Here is a 16905-nt window from a genome sequence, read left to right as displayed (position 1 = left end):
CACAGCCAGTGACTGAGGAGAATCTGTGACTTCTCTGCATTCAGTGGTCCCTACTCACCTGTGTGGTTATCTGTAGGAATCTCCTCTTTACACTGCTCATCACTCCTCACATATGTCTCTGTAGTATTAATATGGGTCAGATCTTCACCCTGAAACAAATATTGTAAAAGTCACAGACAGATGAAGAAGTCACATCTATGATCAGCTCTAATCCTGCCATCTCCACCGTTCTCATTACACAAGTATAAAACATATAATACTGGAGGATAAAACAAGACTGAGGACAAGACCTTCACATCCGTCCACATCATAGGGAGATTTCATGACACCTTCTCTCCATCTACCTGATGATCCTGAGGAACATTGGGATTTTCTTGTATACAGTCCTGTGGGAGAAGAGGACGGGGACATCTCTCTGGTGTTGTCCTCTCACTGGATAGAACTGGAGGAAACACACACAGGGACTGAATTCATTCTTTACATACAGATAATTATAGGCCGTGTGTATTTAGTCCTGTCTATTACCTGGTGATGTGAGTGGCTGGGGAACCTCCATCATGACGTCCTTGTACAGATCTTTGTGTCCTTCTAAATACTCCCACTCCTCCATGGAGAAATAGACGGTGACATCCTGACACCTTATAGGAACCTGACACATACAATGATACTGTCATCATCCCCCGATCCCTTCATAGCGTTACTGTATAATGTCCCAGCATTCCCAGCAGTGTCACCTCTCCAGTCAGCAGCTCAATCATCTTGTAGGTGAGTTCTAGGATCTTCTGGTCATTGATGTCCTCATGTATCGGGGGGTGAGGTGGAGATCCTGTGATTAGGCTCAGGGCTCTTCCCCATCCCTCAGACACAGGGTCCTGACAGCGCTCACTAGAGGTCTTCTTCACTACTGTGTAATCCTGGTTATGGAGAGACACAGTAATAAATCTCACTACAGACATTTCCAGAGTCCTCACCTCTCCAGTTCTGTCCATCTGTTATTCCCATAGATAAGAATGATGTAATGTGACGTCATCAGAATCTCTCACCTCTCCAGTAAGCCGGAGGAGGATCTCTAGGGTGAGGTGTAATATCCTCTCCGCCATCTTGTCTCTGTCCTTATCCATCCTTGATGGGTCAATCAGAAGAATTCTCGTATATATATATCCACCAAGAGAATTTGATATTGTAAGGAGCTGAATAGTGGAAGCAGAGTGTCAAATATTGATATTTTAGCCATACAAAAAAATAATACAATAGTTTCTGGGGTTTTTATTATCAGCAATTATATTGTTTTGCTTCAGTTTTTCTGAAAGACTTTTTAATAACAATAAATACCTATGTTTATTGGGCATCACTGTAATTGAACAATTTACAATGTAAATTGTAAACATTATGACGTAGTTGCTGTCCTTTTTCCATTTTGCAAAAATATATTAATAAAAGTCAATCAGTGCGTTTTATAGAACTAAAATGATGAGAAAATACTAATTATTCTGTCAGGAATGGGACATGTTATTGTGATGCGTGTATTGCAGTGCAGGGAGCTAGTGGGTCTCTGTGCTGCAATACATCTGAAAATTGTGTATAGGCGGACTTCCCTCCTTCATGGGCCTGGTTGCGGTCACACCTCCTGCGACCGCAATCGTAACAGCCCTGGTGCCAATGACCCTTGTCTGTGTTATCCTCCCATTATGTCACTTCCTCTTGTTAAAATGACAGTTCAGTAATAGAACTTTTGAGCACCAGTTGGGGTGAATTTGCGCAATTCTGAGTCTTGCTCAATAAGTGGAGTTTACACTTTTTTTAAATAAAATAAATAAAAAATAAAACAGGTGTTAGGATAAGAAAAAAGATTTTAGGCCTGTAAGTATTTAATTTTCCAACTTTTTTTTATATTTTTACTGTTTGGTTAATGGAGGTTTGTGATATATGTACAAACAACTGAACATCACTGGGCAGATGTGAGCATGTTGGCCATCTGGAAGCTAATATTTGAGATCTGGAGGAGCAAAGTGCATCACAGAAGGCGACTAACAATCATGAGAGGAGCATACTGCTCACTGAGCAAGCAATTAGTGGGTAAGATACAAAGGATGGTGAATCCTTAAGAATAATATTAAAGAATTAGACAGCAAGCTGAAGGCAAAGACCTCAAGGGCAGTGTTCCCTGAAATATTACTTGTGCATCATAGATTAATTGTAGTGGCCCGGTCCAGATTGTGTCTGTTTCTTTAAGTACATTCACTTATATGTAATATTATGCTATATGTTATAAGTAAAGCATTTTTCATTTGTTGTGTTCTAGCACCATCTACTGGTGAAAACTGTAAGAATCTGAAGTGTTCATTGGGTGTTATCCTATTGGCTAGTTCTTGGTCACATGGCTCAATAGGTGGGGCTATTCTCCATCCTCTGTCTGGAAAGAACTGGAATGAGCTGGTTCTGGCTGAGTCTCCTCTGAGGGAAGACATTATGTGGAGAATCTCTTCACCACAAGACTCCTACTAGGCCTGAGGCCTGGAATTTCATCATTTCCTGATTTTTACAGCCAATATGCTGAAGGCTTCCTATCCTGAATTCTCACTGGCCAGATATACATTGTGCATCTCTTCAGACAGTAGGGCATACTGAGTATATACCAGACCCTACTGCATGCAGATTGGGGAAGTTTGAGGGTCTCCCGCCCCACTGCAATATTAGTGGCTTTCATGCCATTGTCCACGCACCAGCCGTCCTCTCCCCGTAGCACGCTGGGCAACTGTCTTCATTTGCTTACAAGGACTGCACGTGTCTGAACTAGCAGTGAAATTAACCCCAGAACTCCAGTTCTGTACAATCTTATCATATCTACCCTCTATACTCAAGAGACTCTGAACCTAAAGCATACCAGTATTAATTCTGAAACAAATCGTGCTCTTAAAGCTCCAGTACCCTAATTGCACTTCAGCATTCAACTCCAAGCTGTATTTGCCGTGGCCTACCCACGAGAGACTGTGAAACATATATTCCGTATTGATTTGTTTTGTTCCTGCTATATTAAAGCAACTGTTATCCCCAAGACCGTGTCTGTGGACTGTCCATCAGCTGTGGATACTGTATGGGGGTGGATAGCAAGGAACATCTGGGCCCTTACATAATGACATATGCAAAAAATAAGGGGGGAGACACAAAAGGCTCTCCTTAATACTATACTGTTTGGTAAGAAGAGAGAGCAGAAGACGTACGGTGTATGTAATGGTCAAAAGGCTATCAATTTTGCGATGACTATGTTTCTTTATATCTTACGTAGTTAGCCGAAACGCATTGTTTTAATAAATAAAAAACTTTTTCATTGACTGGATCTGTGTGGAATCACCTTCCTGGGGCTTTCAGTTTTTTCTTGGAAGTATACACGTAAAGTGAGGTCTCATCTTCTGTATGTATTTTTAATCTTTCCTTTTGATTTTGATGTACTACAATGAGTGTGATGTTCTAATCTACTCATTTTTGCAGGTTGCTGGAATTCTCTCTCCTTTTTCATGAGTCACACTCAGAAACCGGCCTGAGGCTGCCGCGCACCGCACCCTATTTTGAGACATTTTCCTACGTGGTGAGCTGATGTTTCTGTGCTTTTGTCTTTCTGTGTATACACAGAGCACACACATACATACTCAAACATAAGTACAGAGAGCACAGATATACACACACCCAAGTGTACATCAAGCACATACATACACACGTACACAGAGCATATACATACACAAATAAACATGTATCCATATAGGATAATATATATGTGACATCTGTGCAAAGTCACAGGCACAAAATAGCTATGGCTGCTGATAAGTCTTTGGCTTCACCGAGAAAGAAGCAAGATAGAATGATGAAAGTTTACATTTATTCCACATACTCTCCACTGATGAGCGGAGGTGTTGTCTTGCAGGAACAAGATTCCTTTGGACAGCTTGCCACGCCATTTGACCTTCAGAGCTGCCTTCAATTGATCCAAAAGTTCAATGTAATACCTTGCATTGATGGTGGAACCCTTTTCAAGGTAGTCCACTAGCAGCACGCCCTCCTTATCTCAGAACACAGACATCATCACCTTATTGGCTGATTTTTGTACTCTGAACTTCTTTGGATGAGGAGAACCACTTTGTTTTGTCTACTGCAAAATGTGCATAGTGTTTACAAAAATTAGCCCTATGGCCTGAGTCATGGTTGACGCAGGAAAGAAACGGCTTTACATGGCAAGGGGTGGATGTTAATAGCAGTAGCCAAAATGAACAATTTGGGGGAATTTAGTTTGGCTTGCTCTCATCTGGAGGGATTGCAAACTTTGGAGAAATCCAGTCCTTGTAGAGCAGGGGTGGGCAATTAATTTTCCCATGGGGCCGCATGAGAAGTTGGGATGGTTTTAGAGGGCCGGACAAATATAATTAACTTGGTTCTACTAATATATATATATATATATATATATATATATATATATATGTATATGTATATATATATATATATATATATATATATACACACACACGCATATATACTGTGTGTATATAATATATATGTATACACATACACACAATGTATACATACATACATACATACATACACACACAATCCCCATATACTACATCACTACACCCGCCACATACTACACCTGTACTATACATCCCTATACTCTACACCTTTAATAAACTACACCTCTATATACTATACCACTATGTACTACACCACTATATACTACATCACTACACCTGTATTATACATTATACTACACCACTACACCCCTTTATACACCTGTATTATACTACACCCCTATATACACCTGTATTATACTACACCACTACACCCCTATATACACCTGTATTATACTTCACCACTACACCCCTATATACACCTGTAATATACTACACCACTACACCCCTATATACACCTGTAATATACTACACCACTACACCCCTATATACACCTGTAGTATACTACACCACTACACCCCTATATACACCTGTATTATACTACACCACTACACCACTATATAGTACACCACTACACCCCCCATATACCACACCTGTATTATACTACACCCCTACATACACCTGTATTATACTACACCCCTACATACACCTGTATTATACTACACCCCTATATACACCTGCATTATACTACACCACTACACCTATAATATACTACACCACTACACCCCTATATACACCTGTAATATACTACACCACTATATACACCTGTATTATACTACACCACTACACCCCTATATACACCTGTATTATACTACACCACTACACCCCTATATACACCTGTATTATACTACACCACTACACCCCTATATACACCTGTAATATACTACACCACTACACCCCTATATACACACCTGTAATATACACCACTATATACACCTGTATTATACTACACCACTACACCCCTATATACACCTGTATTATACTACACCACTACACCCCTATATACACCTGTATTATACTACACCACTACACCCCTATATACACCTGTAATATACTACACCACTACACCCCTATATACACCTGTATTATACTACACCACTATATACACCTGTAATATACTACACCACTACACCACTATATACACCTGTATTATACTACACCACTACACCACTATATAGTACACCACTACACCCCCCCCATATACCACACCTGTATTATACTACACCCCTACACCCCTATATACACCTGTATTATACTACACCCCTATATACACCTGTATTATACTACACCACTACACTCCTATATACACCTGTATTATACTACACCACTACACCCCTATATACACCTGTAATATACTACACCCCTATATACACCTGTAATATACTACACCACTATATACACCTGTATTATACTACACCACTACACCCCTATATACACCTGTATTATACTACACCCCTATATACACCTGTATTATACTACACCACTACACCCCTATATACACCTGTAATATACTACACCACTACACCACTACATACACCTGTATTATACTACACCACTACACCACTATATAGTACACCACTACACCCCCCCCCATATACCACACCTGTATTATACTACACCCCTACACCCCAATATACACCTGTATTATACCACACCCCTATATACACCTGTATTATACTACACCACTACACTCCTATATACACCTGTAATATACTACACCACTACACCCCTATATACACCTGTAATATACTACACCACTATATACACCTGTATTATACTACACCACTACACCCCAATATACACCTGTATTATACCACACCCCTATATACACCTGTATTATACTACACCACTACACCCCTATATATACCTGTAATATACTATACCACTACACCCCTATATACACCTGTAATATACTACACCACTATATACACCTGTATTATACTACACCACTACACCCCTACATACACCTGTATTATACTACACCCCTATATACACCTGTATTATACTACACCACTACACCCCTATATACACCTGTAATATACTACACCACTACACCCCTATATACATCTGTATTATACTACACCACTATATACACCTGTAATATACTACACCACTACACCACTATATACACCTGTATTATACTACACCACTACACCACTATATAGTACACCACTACACCCCCACCATATACCACACCTGTATTATACTACACCCCTACACCCCTATATACACCTGTATTATACTACACCCCTATATACACCTGTATTATACTACACCACTACACCCCTATATACACCTGTAATATACTACACCACTACACCCCTATATACACCTGTAATATACTACACCACTATATACACCTGTATTATACTACACCACTACACCCCTATATACACCTGTATTATACTACACCCCTATATACACCTGTAATATACTACACCACTACACCCCTATATACACCTGTAATATACTACACCACTACACCCCTATATACACCTGTAATATACTACACCACTATATACACCTGTATTATACTACACCACTACACCCCTATATACACCTGTATTATACTACACCCCTATATACACCTGTATTATACTACACCACTACACCCCTATATACACCTGTATTATACTACACCACTACACCCCTATATACACCTGTAATATACTACACCACTACACCCCTATATACACCTGTATTATACTACACCACTATATACACCTGTAATATACTACACCACTACACCACTATATACACCTGTATTATACTACACCACTACACCACTATATAGTACACCACTACACCCCCCCCATATACCACACCTGTATTATACTACACCCCTACACCCCAATATACACCTGTATTATACCACACCCCTATATACACCTGTATTATACTACACCACTACACTCCTATATACACATGTAATATACTACACCACTACACCCCTATATACACCTGTAATATACTACACCACTATATACACCTGTATTATACTACACCACTACACCACTATATAGTACACCACTACACCCCCCCATATACCACACCTGTATTATACTACACCCCTACACCTCAATATACACCTGTATTATACCACACCCCTATATACACCTGTATTATACTACACCACTACACTCCTATATACACATGTAATATACTACACCACTACACCCCTATATACACCTGTAATATACTACACCACTATATACACCTGTATTATACTACACCACTACACCCCAATATACACCTGTATTATACCACACCCCTATATACACCTGTATTATACTACACCCCTATATACACCTGTAATATACTACACCACTATATACACCTGTATTATACTACACCACTACACCCCTATATACACCTGTATTATACTACACCCCTATATACACCTGTATTATACTACACCACTACACCCCTATATACACCTGTATTATACTACACCACTATATACACCTGTAATATACTACACCACTATATACACCTGTAATATACTACACCACTACACCACTATATACACCTGTATTATACTACACCACTACACCACTATATAGTACACCACTACACCCCCCCATATACCACACCTGTATTATACTACACCCCTACACCCCAATATACACCTGTATTATACCACACCCCTATATACACCTGTATTATACTACACTACTACACCCCTATATACACCTGTAATATACTACACCACTACACCCCTATATACACCTGTAATATACTACACCACTATATACACCTGTATTATACTACACCACTACACCCCTATATACACCTGTATTATACTACACCACTACACCCCTATATACACCTGTAATATACTACACCACTACACCCCTATATACACCTGTAATATACTACACCACTATATACACCTATATTATACTACACCACTACACCACTATATAGTACACCACTACACCCCCCCCATATACCACACCTGTATTATACTACACCCCTACACCTCAATATACACCTGTATTATACCACACCCCTATATACACCTGTATTATACTACACCACTACACTCCTATATACACATGTAATATACTACACCACTACACCCCTATATACACCTGTAATATACTACACCACTATATACACCTGTATTATACTACACCACTACACCCCAATATACACCTGTATTATACCACACCCCTATATACACCTGTATTATACTACACCACTACACCCCTATATACACCTGTAATATACTACACCACTATATACACCTGTATTATACTACACCACTACACCCCTATATACACCTGTATTATACTACACCACTACACCCCTATATACACCTGTATTATACTACACCACTACACCCCTATATACACCTGCAATATACTACACCACTACACCCCTATATACACCTGTATTATACTACACCACTATATACACCTGTAATATACTACACCACTATATACACCTGTATTATACTACACCACTATATAGTACACCACTACACCCCCACCATATACCACACCTGTATTATACTACACCCCTACACCCCTACACCCCTATATACACCTGTATTATACTACACCACTACACCCCTATATACACCTGTATTATACTACACCACTACATACACCTGTAATATACTACACCACTACACCACTATATACACCTGTAATATACTACACCACTACACCCCTATATACACCTGTATTATACTACACCACTACACCACTATATAGTACACCACTACACCCCCCCCATATACCACACGTGTAAAACTACATTCCCATATACTGCACCCCTACACCCCAAATATTTGTCAACTATTACACCCCCCTTCCCCCCCCATTGCCCCCGCAGGTTACTAGTAACCACTCACCTCTCTCTTCTTATTGTCCCCTCCTCAGACTCCTCCGTACGTTCCCCCCGTTGAGCGTCTTCTCTTTCAGATGCCCAGGCTGCATTCCTAGGAGCCGCTGCTTCTCTCCGTGCGGCCCCGGCTGCTGCAGCGTCTTCTGCTGCCGGGCGGGAACTTTTCAAATGACACACGCGCGCCGTACTGACGATATCAGGGCGCGCGTGTGTCACAGAGAAAAGCTGCCGCAGGGAACAGAGGAGAGATTCCTGCGTTCCGCTGCCTGCACTGACTGTGAGGAGCTGCAGGATCTGTCCTCTGTTTCCAACCCGGCACGCAGCGTGTGATGAGGGCAATCTGACCACGGGCCTCCCGGAGCCTGAAGCTCCGGACAACAGGTCAAATTGCCCTCATCAGTGACCGGCCAGCAAGGACGCCCTGAGCCAGGCGGGCCGGTCACAGAGAGTAGGCGGGCCGGATATGGCCCGCGGGCCGCCCCTTGCCCAGGTCTGTTGTAGAGAGACGTGAGCGCCTATGAGTGATGATTGCCCCAGCAGAACTGAAAACACATTCTGACATCACACTAGCAGCCGGGCAGGCCAGCACCTCCAAGGCATATAAGGAGAGTTTGGGCCAAGTGTTTAGCTTGGACGCCCAATAATTAAAGGGAAATGAAGCATCAGAAAGGACGCAAGTATGCTCACTTAAGTACCCCTTGACCATGTTGTGCAACTTCTCCCTCTTTGGCATTGTTACAGGCACAGATAGCCCTTGTTGATGTCCTGGTTTATTGAAAATGGCCCAGTTTGCGTACATTTTCTCCCCACTTCTGTTGGACCTGGTGTTGGTGTCTTTCCCCATTAATCCTTGGTTTTGACAAGAGCCGGCAACACTGCCGCCAGCGTTGCCTGAGGGTGATGTTTTCATCAACTGATCTACAATGATCCTCTTGAAGGATTCCATTGTGCAACCCTTTGGTGACTCCAAAAGGAGAGAAGGAAACTTCTATTTGTACCGTGGGGTCCAGAAAGGTGGCCAACCAGTAAAGGTTGTTGGATAAAATGTGTATCACGTGAGGGTCTTGCCACAGACACTTACACATGAAGTGTGCCATGTGGGCCAAGCTGTAAACAAGCAAATGTTCTGTATCCCCACCAGAAGGATCAATACCCATCCTCTCCTCACGCTGACTCGCCTCCTCCTCCTCTTCCTCAACCTCCTCCTCTCCAGCCCATCCATGCTGGACAGACATGAAGCTGGGGTTGAGAGTCCCCTGTGTAGCATTGGGAGTCCGCTGGTTAGCACAGAAAAAACAATTATTCTTCCTTCTCATCATGACCCAATGTTGCCTCAGAATATTGGCTAGGCTGGGTAGTATCACCCATGGGGAAATCTGGCTCCATAGCTACATGCTGTGAAACCCTAAATATTGTGGAAACAGGTCCTGATTCCCTACCTAATCCACAATCTCTCCCTCCCTGCTGTGACTTTGTTCAGTGCTATCAGCTCTTAAAAGAGCTATTGTGTTCTGGTTTCTGGATGGTACTATGGAGGTAGTGACACACACAGCTTTAAACACTCTCCCTACTCGGAAATCTGTCCCTCTGAACGCTACACTGACCTATGCTGCAGACAGCCTTGAAAAGTGCTTTTTGTGTTATTAAGAGGCCTACACTCTCCCTATCAGCTTCTCACTCTATCCCTATGCTGACACAATGCAGGCTTCAGATGCAATGTGTGCAAAATGGCGGCAGAAGGTCTTTTATAGACCCTATGACGATGAGCGTCCAGCCAATCACAGTAATGCCACAAGCAAGATGACTGCGGCATTACGTTGATTGGTTAAGAACCCCAGCATGTTTATTGGCTGCAAATCAGACGCCAAAACGGCTGGGAGGGACTTCCGTATATAGCGAGGCGAATACACCATGACCATAAGCCCGAGTACCGTACTATTCTGCAAAAAGTAACAAATACACTTGCTCATCCCTAATAATGACACAAACATGTTCACGGGAAATCCCCATGATATCTGCTATTGCTTTAGCTGAAATTTGTCAATTCTCAAGTATGAGGTTGTGCACAGCATCGATGATCTCCAGAACAACAACCACTCTCAGTCATCCAGAGACCCTGTCTTCCTCATCACTGGTGTTGAAGTGGCCGGTTTTAAATTTGGCAACCCAGTTCTTAACTGTGAAATATGAAGGGCATTGATCTCCCAATGTCTGTGGCATATCACCATGAATATCCTATGCGGATTTCCTTGCAGAAACAAGAATTTTATCACGGCTTTCAGTTGCTGTGAATATCGCATTAGACTCTGCCATTTTGTTTTCCCGCAGACGTGGAACACTGTTGCGATAAGCAACAAACACAACATTTTGAAAACATATATTAGACACATAAGGCTTTCATGAGATGTAACATTCGTTACCATAAAAACAGAAAAGATCACAAAGCCAAAGACTTATCAGCAGCCCCTCGTATCTCGCACTGACTAGGTAAAAGCCGCCCGCTGAGGAAAATGCTGAGAAAGACTGACACCCTTTACCCCTATACAAAGATCTGTATTGACTAAAGGGTCCAGGAGATTGCTGCCTATGGATGGGCTGCAGTCCAGAGACGGGGATAGTCACCAGGAATGATCAAAACCAGGAGGTCAAAAGAGGATAGAATCAGGATCCGAAGAATTGTCAGGGAACCGGGTCAAAACCAAGATGTCAGCAAGGTACAAAATCAGCAGGCAGGAGAATCGTCAGAAAAACAGGCCAAGGTCAAAACAGTGGATAAAAGCAGCAAAGCACAGACAGAACCAGAGAAGCATGAATAACTAAACTGTATCTCACAGGGTGTATCAGATGATTGAAGGCTAAAGAAGGGTGTGGTGCCTTTCCATGGGCTGGAGCTGGGAGCTGCTGACTTCAGCTGGAAAGCGCATACATCCACAATCAGGTAGAAGTACTGCAGGTCCCAGCCACACCAACCTTAGTGGATGGCTGGAGCCTGCGCCCACCAGAGATACTGGGACTGACTTCTCTGTCACCAGCATCACCTAGAGAGGGAATACGGTGGTGCCTGGTGACAGAAGTAGAAGTTGCAGGAGCAGGCTCTGGTGAGGATGTAACAGTATATACAAACACACACATATACAATGAACACATACATGTATATACAGAGCATCTACACACAAATATGTACCGTATTTTTCGCTTTATAAGACGCACCGGATTATAAGACGCACCCCAAATTTAGACATAAAAAAAAGTAAAATGAAAAAAAATAAAAGGAAATTAAAATGGGGTCCGTCTTATACTCCGGTGTTGTCTTACCAGAGGGGGGCAGCAGTGGTGGTGAAGCGGGGTCACAGGAGGCAGAGATTGTGCTGGCAGGTGCGGCGGGTAAGTGGCGGCGGCGTCAGTGGTGGCAGGTGCGGCGGGATCCGTGGTGGCTGGTGCAGCGGGGTCCGTGATGGCAGGTGCGGCGGGGTCCGTGATGGCAGGTGCGGCGACATCCGTGGTGGCAGGTGCAGCGGCGTCCGTGGTGACAGGTGCGACGGCGTCCGTGGTGACAGGTGCGACGGTGTCCGTGGTGGCAGGCGCGGCGGTGTCCGTGGTGGCAGGCGCGGTGGCGTCCATGGTGGCGGTAGCAGCAGCGGCGGGTGAGTGGTGCAGCAGGCTGGTGCGGTGAGTGTCCCAGTGTCCACGGTCCCGGTTCAAATGATGGCGCCTGGAGCGGCGCATGTGCAGATGGAGCTCTCATCTAAGAGCTCCATCTGCACACGCGCCCGCTCCTGGCGCCATCATTTGAAACTGGGACCGCTGACACACTGGATAACCTGCTGCACAGCCGCCCGCACGCACAGAGAGGCAGCCAGCAGGCTGCCCGCCCACCCGCACAGAGAGGCAGCCGGCACCAACAGGCACCAGGCTGCCGCCCTCACGCAGGTACCCGGCTGCCGCCCTCACGCAGGTACCCGGCTGCCACCCGCACACAGGCACCCGGCTGTCGCCTGCACGCAAGTACAGGTACCCGGCCGCTTACACGCAGCCACAGGCACCCGGCCGCCCGATCGCCGCACAGACATGACCCCCAGGTAAAGCTATATTCGGATTGTAAGACGCACCCCTCATTTTCCACCCAAATGTTTGGGAGGAAAAGTGCGTTTTATAATCCGAAAAATACGGTATACACAGAGCACATTTCTATTTTTTTATATATATATATATATATATATATATATATATATATATATATATATATATATATATATATATATATAGTGCCTACAAGTAGTATTCAACCCCCTGCAGATTTAGCAGGTTTACACATTCGGGATTAACTTGGCATTGTGACATTTGGACTGTAGATCAGCCTGGAAGTGTGAAATGCACTGCAGCAAAAAAGAATTTTATTTCTTTTTTTTTTTTTTTTTTTTTTTAAATTGTGAAAAGTTTATTCCGAGGGTCATTTATTATTCAACGCCTCAATCCACCAGAATTCTGTTTGGTTCCCCTAAAGTATTAAGAAGTATTTCAGGCACAAATAACAATGATCTTCACATGTTTGGATTAATTATCTCTTTTTCCAGCCTTTTCTGACTAATTAAGACCCTCCCCAAACTTGTGAACAGCACTCATACATGGTCAACATGGGAAAGACAAAGGAGGATTCCAAGGCCATCAGAGACAAGATCGTGGAAGGTCACAAGGCTGGCAAGGGGTACAAAACCCTTTCCAAGAAGTTGGGCCTACCTGTCTCCACTGTTGGGAGCATCATCCGGAAGTGGAAGGCTTATGGAACTACTGTTAGCCTTCCACGGCCTGGACAGCCTTTGAAAGTTTCCACCCGTGCCGAGGCCAGGCTTGTCCGAAGAGTCAAGGCTAACCCAAGGACAACAAGGAAGGAGCTCCGGGAAGATCTCATGGCAGTAGGGACATTGGTTTAAGTCAATACCATAAGTAACGTACACCACCGCAATGGTCTCCGTTCCAGACGAGCCCGTAAGGTACCTTTACTTTCAAAGCGTCATGTCAAGGCTCGTCTACAGTTTGTTCATGATCACTTGGAGGACTCAGACAGACTGGTTCAAGGTTCTATGGTCTGATGAGACCAAGATCGAGATCTTTGGTGCCAACCACACACGTGACGTTTGGAGACTGGATGGCACTGCATACGACCCCAAGAATACCATCCCTACAGTCAAGCATGGTGGTGGCAGCATCATGCTGTGGGGCTGTTTCTCAGCCAAGGGGCCTGGCCATCTGGTCCGCATCCATGGGAAGATGGATAGCACGGCCTACCTGGAGATTTTGGCCAAGAACCTGCGCTCCTCCATCAAGGATCTTAAGATGGGTCGTCATTTCATCTTCCAACAAGACAACGACCCAAAGCACACAGCCAAGAAAACCAAGGCCTGGTTCAAGAGGGAAAAAATCAAGGTGTTGCAGTGGCCTAGTCAGTCTCCTGACCTTAACCCAATTGAAAACTTGTGGAAGGAGCTCAAGATTAAAGTCCACATGAGACACCCAAAGAACCTAGATAAGTTGGAGAAGATCTGCATGGAGGAGTGGGCCAAGATAACTCCAGAGACCTGTGCCAGCCTGATCAGGTCTTATAAAAGACGATTATTAGCTGTAATTGCAAACAAGGGTTATTCCACAAAATATTAAACCTAGGGGTTGAATAATAATTGACCCACACTTTTATGTTGAAAATTTATTAAAATTTAACTGAGCAACATAACTTGTTGGTTTGTAAGATTTATGCATCTGTTAATAAATCCTGCTCTTGTTTGAAGTTTGCAGGCTCTAACTTATTTGCATCTTATCAAACCTGCTAAATCTGCAGGGGGTTGAACACTACTTGTAGGCACTGTATATATACACACACACACACACACACACACACACACACACAGACATGTATGGTCTGCATATACAAACAGACAGACATTTATGCATACATAGAGCACACAAATGTCTATATATATGTACACAGAAAAGGTCCCGAGGCACTCTTTCTTAATATTGGAAACTACACTGATAATAGCAATTCTGCACTATCAATATAGATTCTACTGTAAACACTGGAGGCTCGTGAGGCAGTGGAGACCCAGGGCAATTGCCCAGATTCCAACCACCATCCTCACCCTTAAAGGGAATCTGTGACCAGGTTTTTGCTCCTCCATCTGAGAGCAGCAAAATGCAGAGACAAAGACTCTGATTCCAGCAATGTGACTTACTGATCTGTTTGCTGCTATTTTGATTAAATCAATGTTTTCTCTGCTGCATATCTAGCAGCTATGCAGAGCTTATGAATATGCTGGACTCCTCTAATGGTAATCTACTGCTGAATATACAGATCAAAACTACACTATACATATATACCAGGATGGGGCAATTATGGGGCCATGTATACTATGATGGGTCCATTTATATGGGCATGTATACCATGATGGGGCCATTTATAGGGGCATGTATAGCAGGATGGTGCCATGATAGGGACATCTATACAAGGATGGAGGCATATATACCAGAATGGGGCCAGGATGTGGACATATACCAGGATGTGGCCATAATAGGGACATCTATACCAGGACGGCGACATATGCAATCTATACCAGATTGGGGCCATGATGGGGGACATGTATACCAGGATGGGGCCAGGATGTAGACATATACTAGGATGGGCCATGATGAGGACATATATACCAGGACAGGGCCATATATACCAGGATGGGGCCATACACCAGGATGGGGGACATTAGTACAGGATGGAGGTCAGTAGTACACAATGAAGGGGGAGGGGGCAACTCATGTCTTTATAGGATTTAGAACTCTACAACAGCCCATAGATCTGACCAACATGTGTGTAGGGGGTTGCCAGGCTCAAACTTTGCACCAGGACCCCTCAGACTCTAGTTACACAACTGATCCCTGACACAATCAAACAGAGATGCTGATAGTTTCTAGAGAATATGTTTTTATTAACCTAAAATTTTCCCCTCAAAGTAGAACATGCAACCCTTCTTGACTCCGTTGAGACTACCTGCCATCTCACTTAACAACTTCCAGATATTAGAAGCACAATCATTCTGGAAGAACTCAATCAAGCCTTGTCTACAATGTCTAACAATAATTCCCCGGGGACAGACGGCCTCCCAAGTGAGGTGTTTAAAACATAAAGTGATATCTTACTACCTCGACTGCTAGAGGTTGTGATCTCATCATTAAAAGACTGGAGACTTCTTCACTCCATATATGAGGCAGTAATAGTGGTGATTCCTAAATAGAATAAGAACCCAATCCTGCGGCAATCGTATCGCCCAATTTCTTTACTACCCATAGATGTCAAAATTATGGTTAAGGTCTTGGCAAATCGGTTATCCAGAGTAATCAATACTGTTATACATCCTGAACAAATGGGATTTATGCCGAATAAATCAACCACAATAAATATTAGATGACTATCTAAACTTAGAGGATAATCACTTGAAAGTGGTGAGCTTGCTGGATGCGACCAAAGCATTTGATGGTGTCAAGTAGGAATATCTTTGGGTGGTCTTCTCCAATTTGGGATTTGGGGAAAGGTATATTTCTAGGACTCAGT

General features: G+C 43.2%; 1 protein-coding gene across 1 annotated transcript in view; it reads right to left on the bottom strand.

Annotated features, from left to right (window-relative positions):
- LOC142312179 (uncharacterized) overlaps positions 1-16905 on the bottom strand; it is a 74827-nt gene that overhangs the window by 45327 nt on the left and 12595 nt on the right. The window contains exons 6-10 of the mRNA XM_075351078.1: positions 1044-1190; positions 735-914; positions 526-649; positions 345-442; positions 59-149 (exon numbers count right to left, since the gene is read on the bottom strand). Of these exons, the coding sequence (XP_075207193.1) occupies positions 59-149; positions 345-442; positions 526-649; positions 735-914; positions 1044-1190 (640 nt within the window). The remainder of the gene's footprint in view (positions 1-58; positions 150-344; positions 443-525; positions 650-734; positions 915-1043; positions 1191-16905) is intronic.

The sequence above is a fragment of the Anomaloglossus baeobatrachus genome, chromosome 5 (genome assembly GCF_048569485.1).
Source record: "Anomaloglossus baeobatrachus isolate aAnoBae1 chromosome 5, aAnoBae1.hap1, whole genome shotgun sequence".
Classification (NCBI taxonomy): Eukaryota; Metazoa; Chordata; class Amphibia; order Anura; family Aromobatidae; genus Anomaloglossus; species Anomaloglossus baeobatrachus.
Note: the sequence above shows the minus strand (reverse complement) of the source record. Positions and strands in the feature narration are given on the sequence as shown.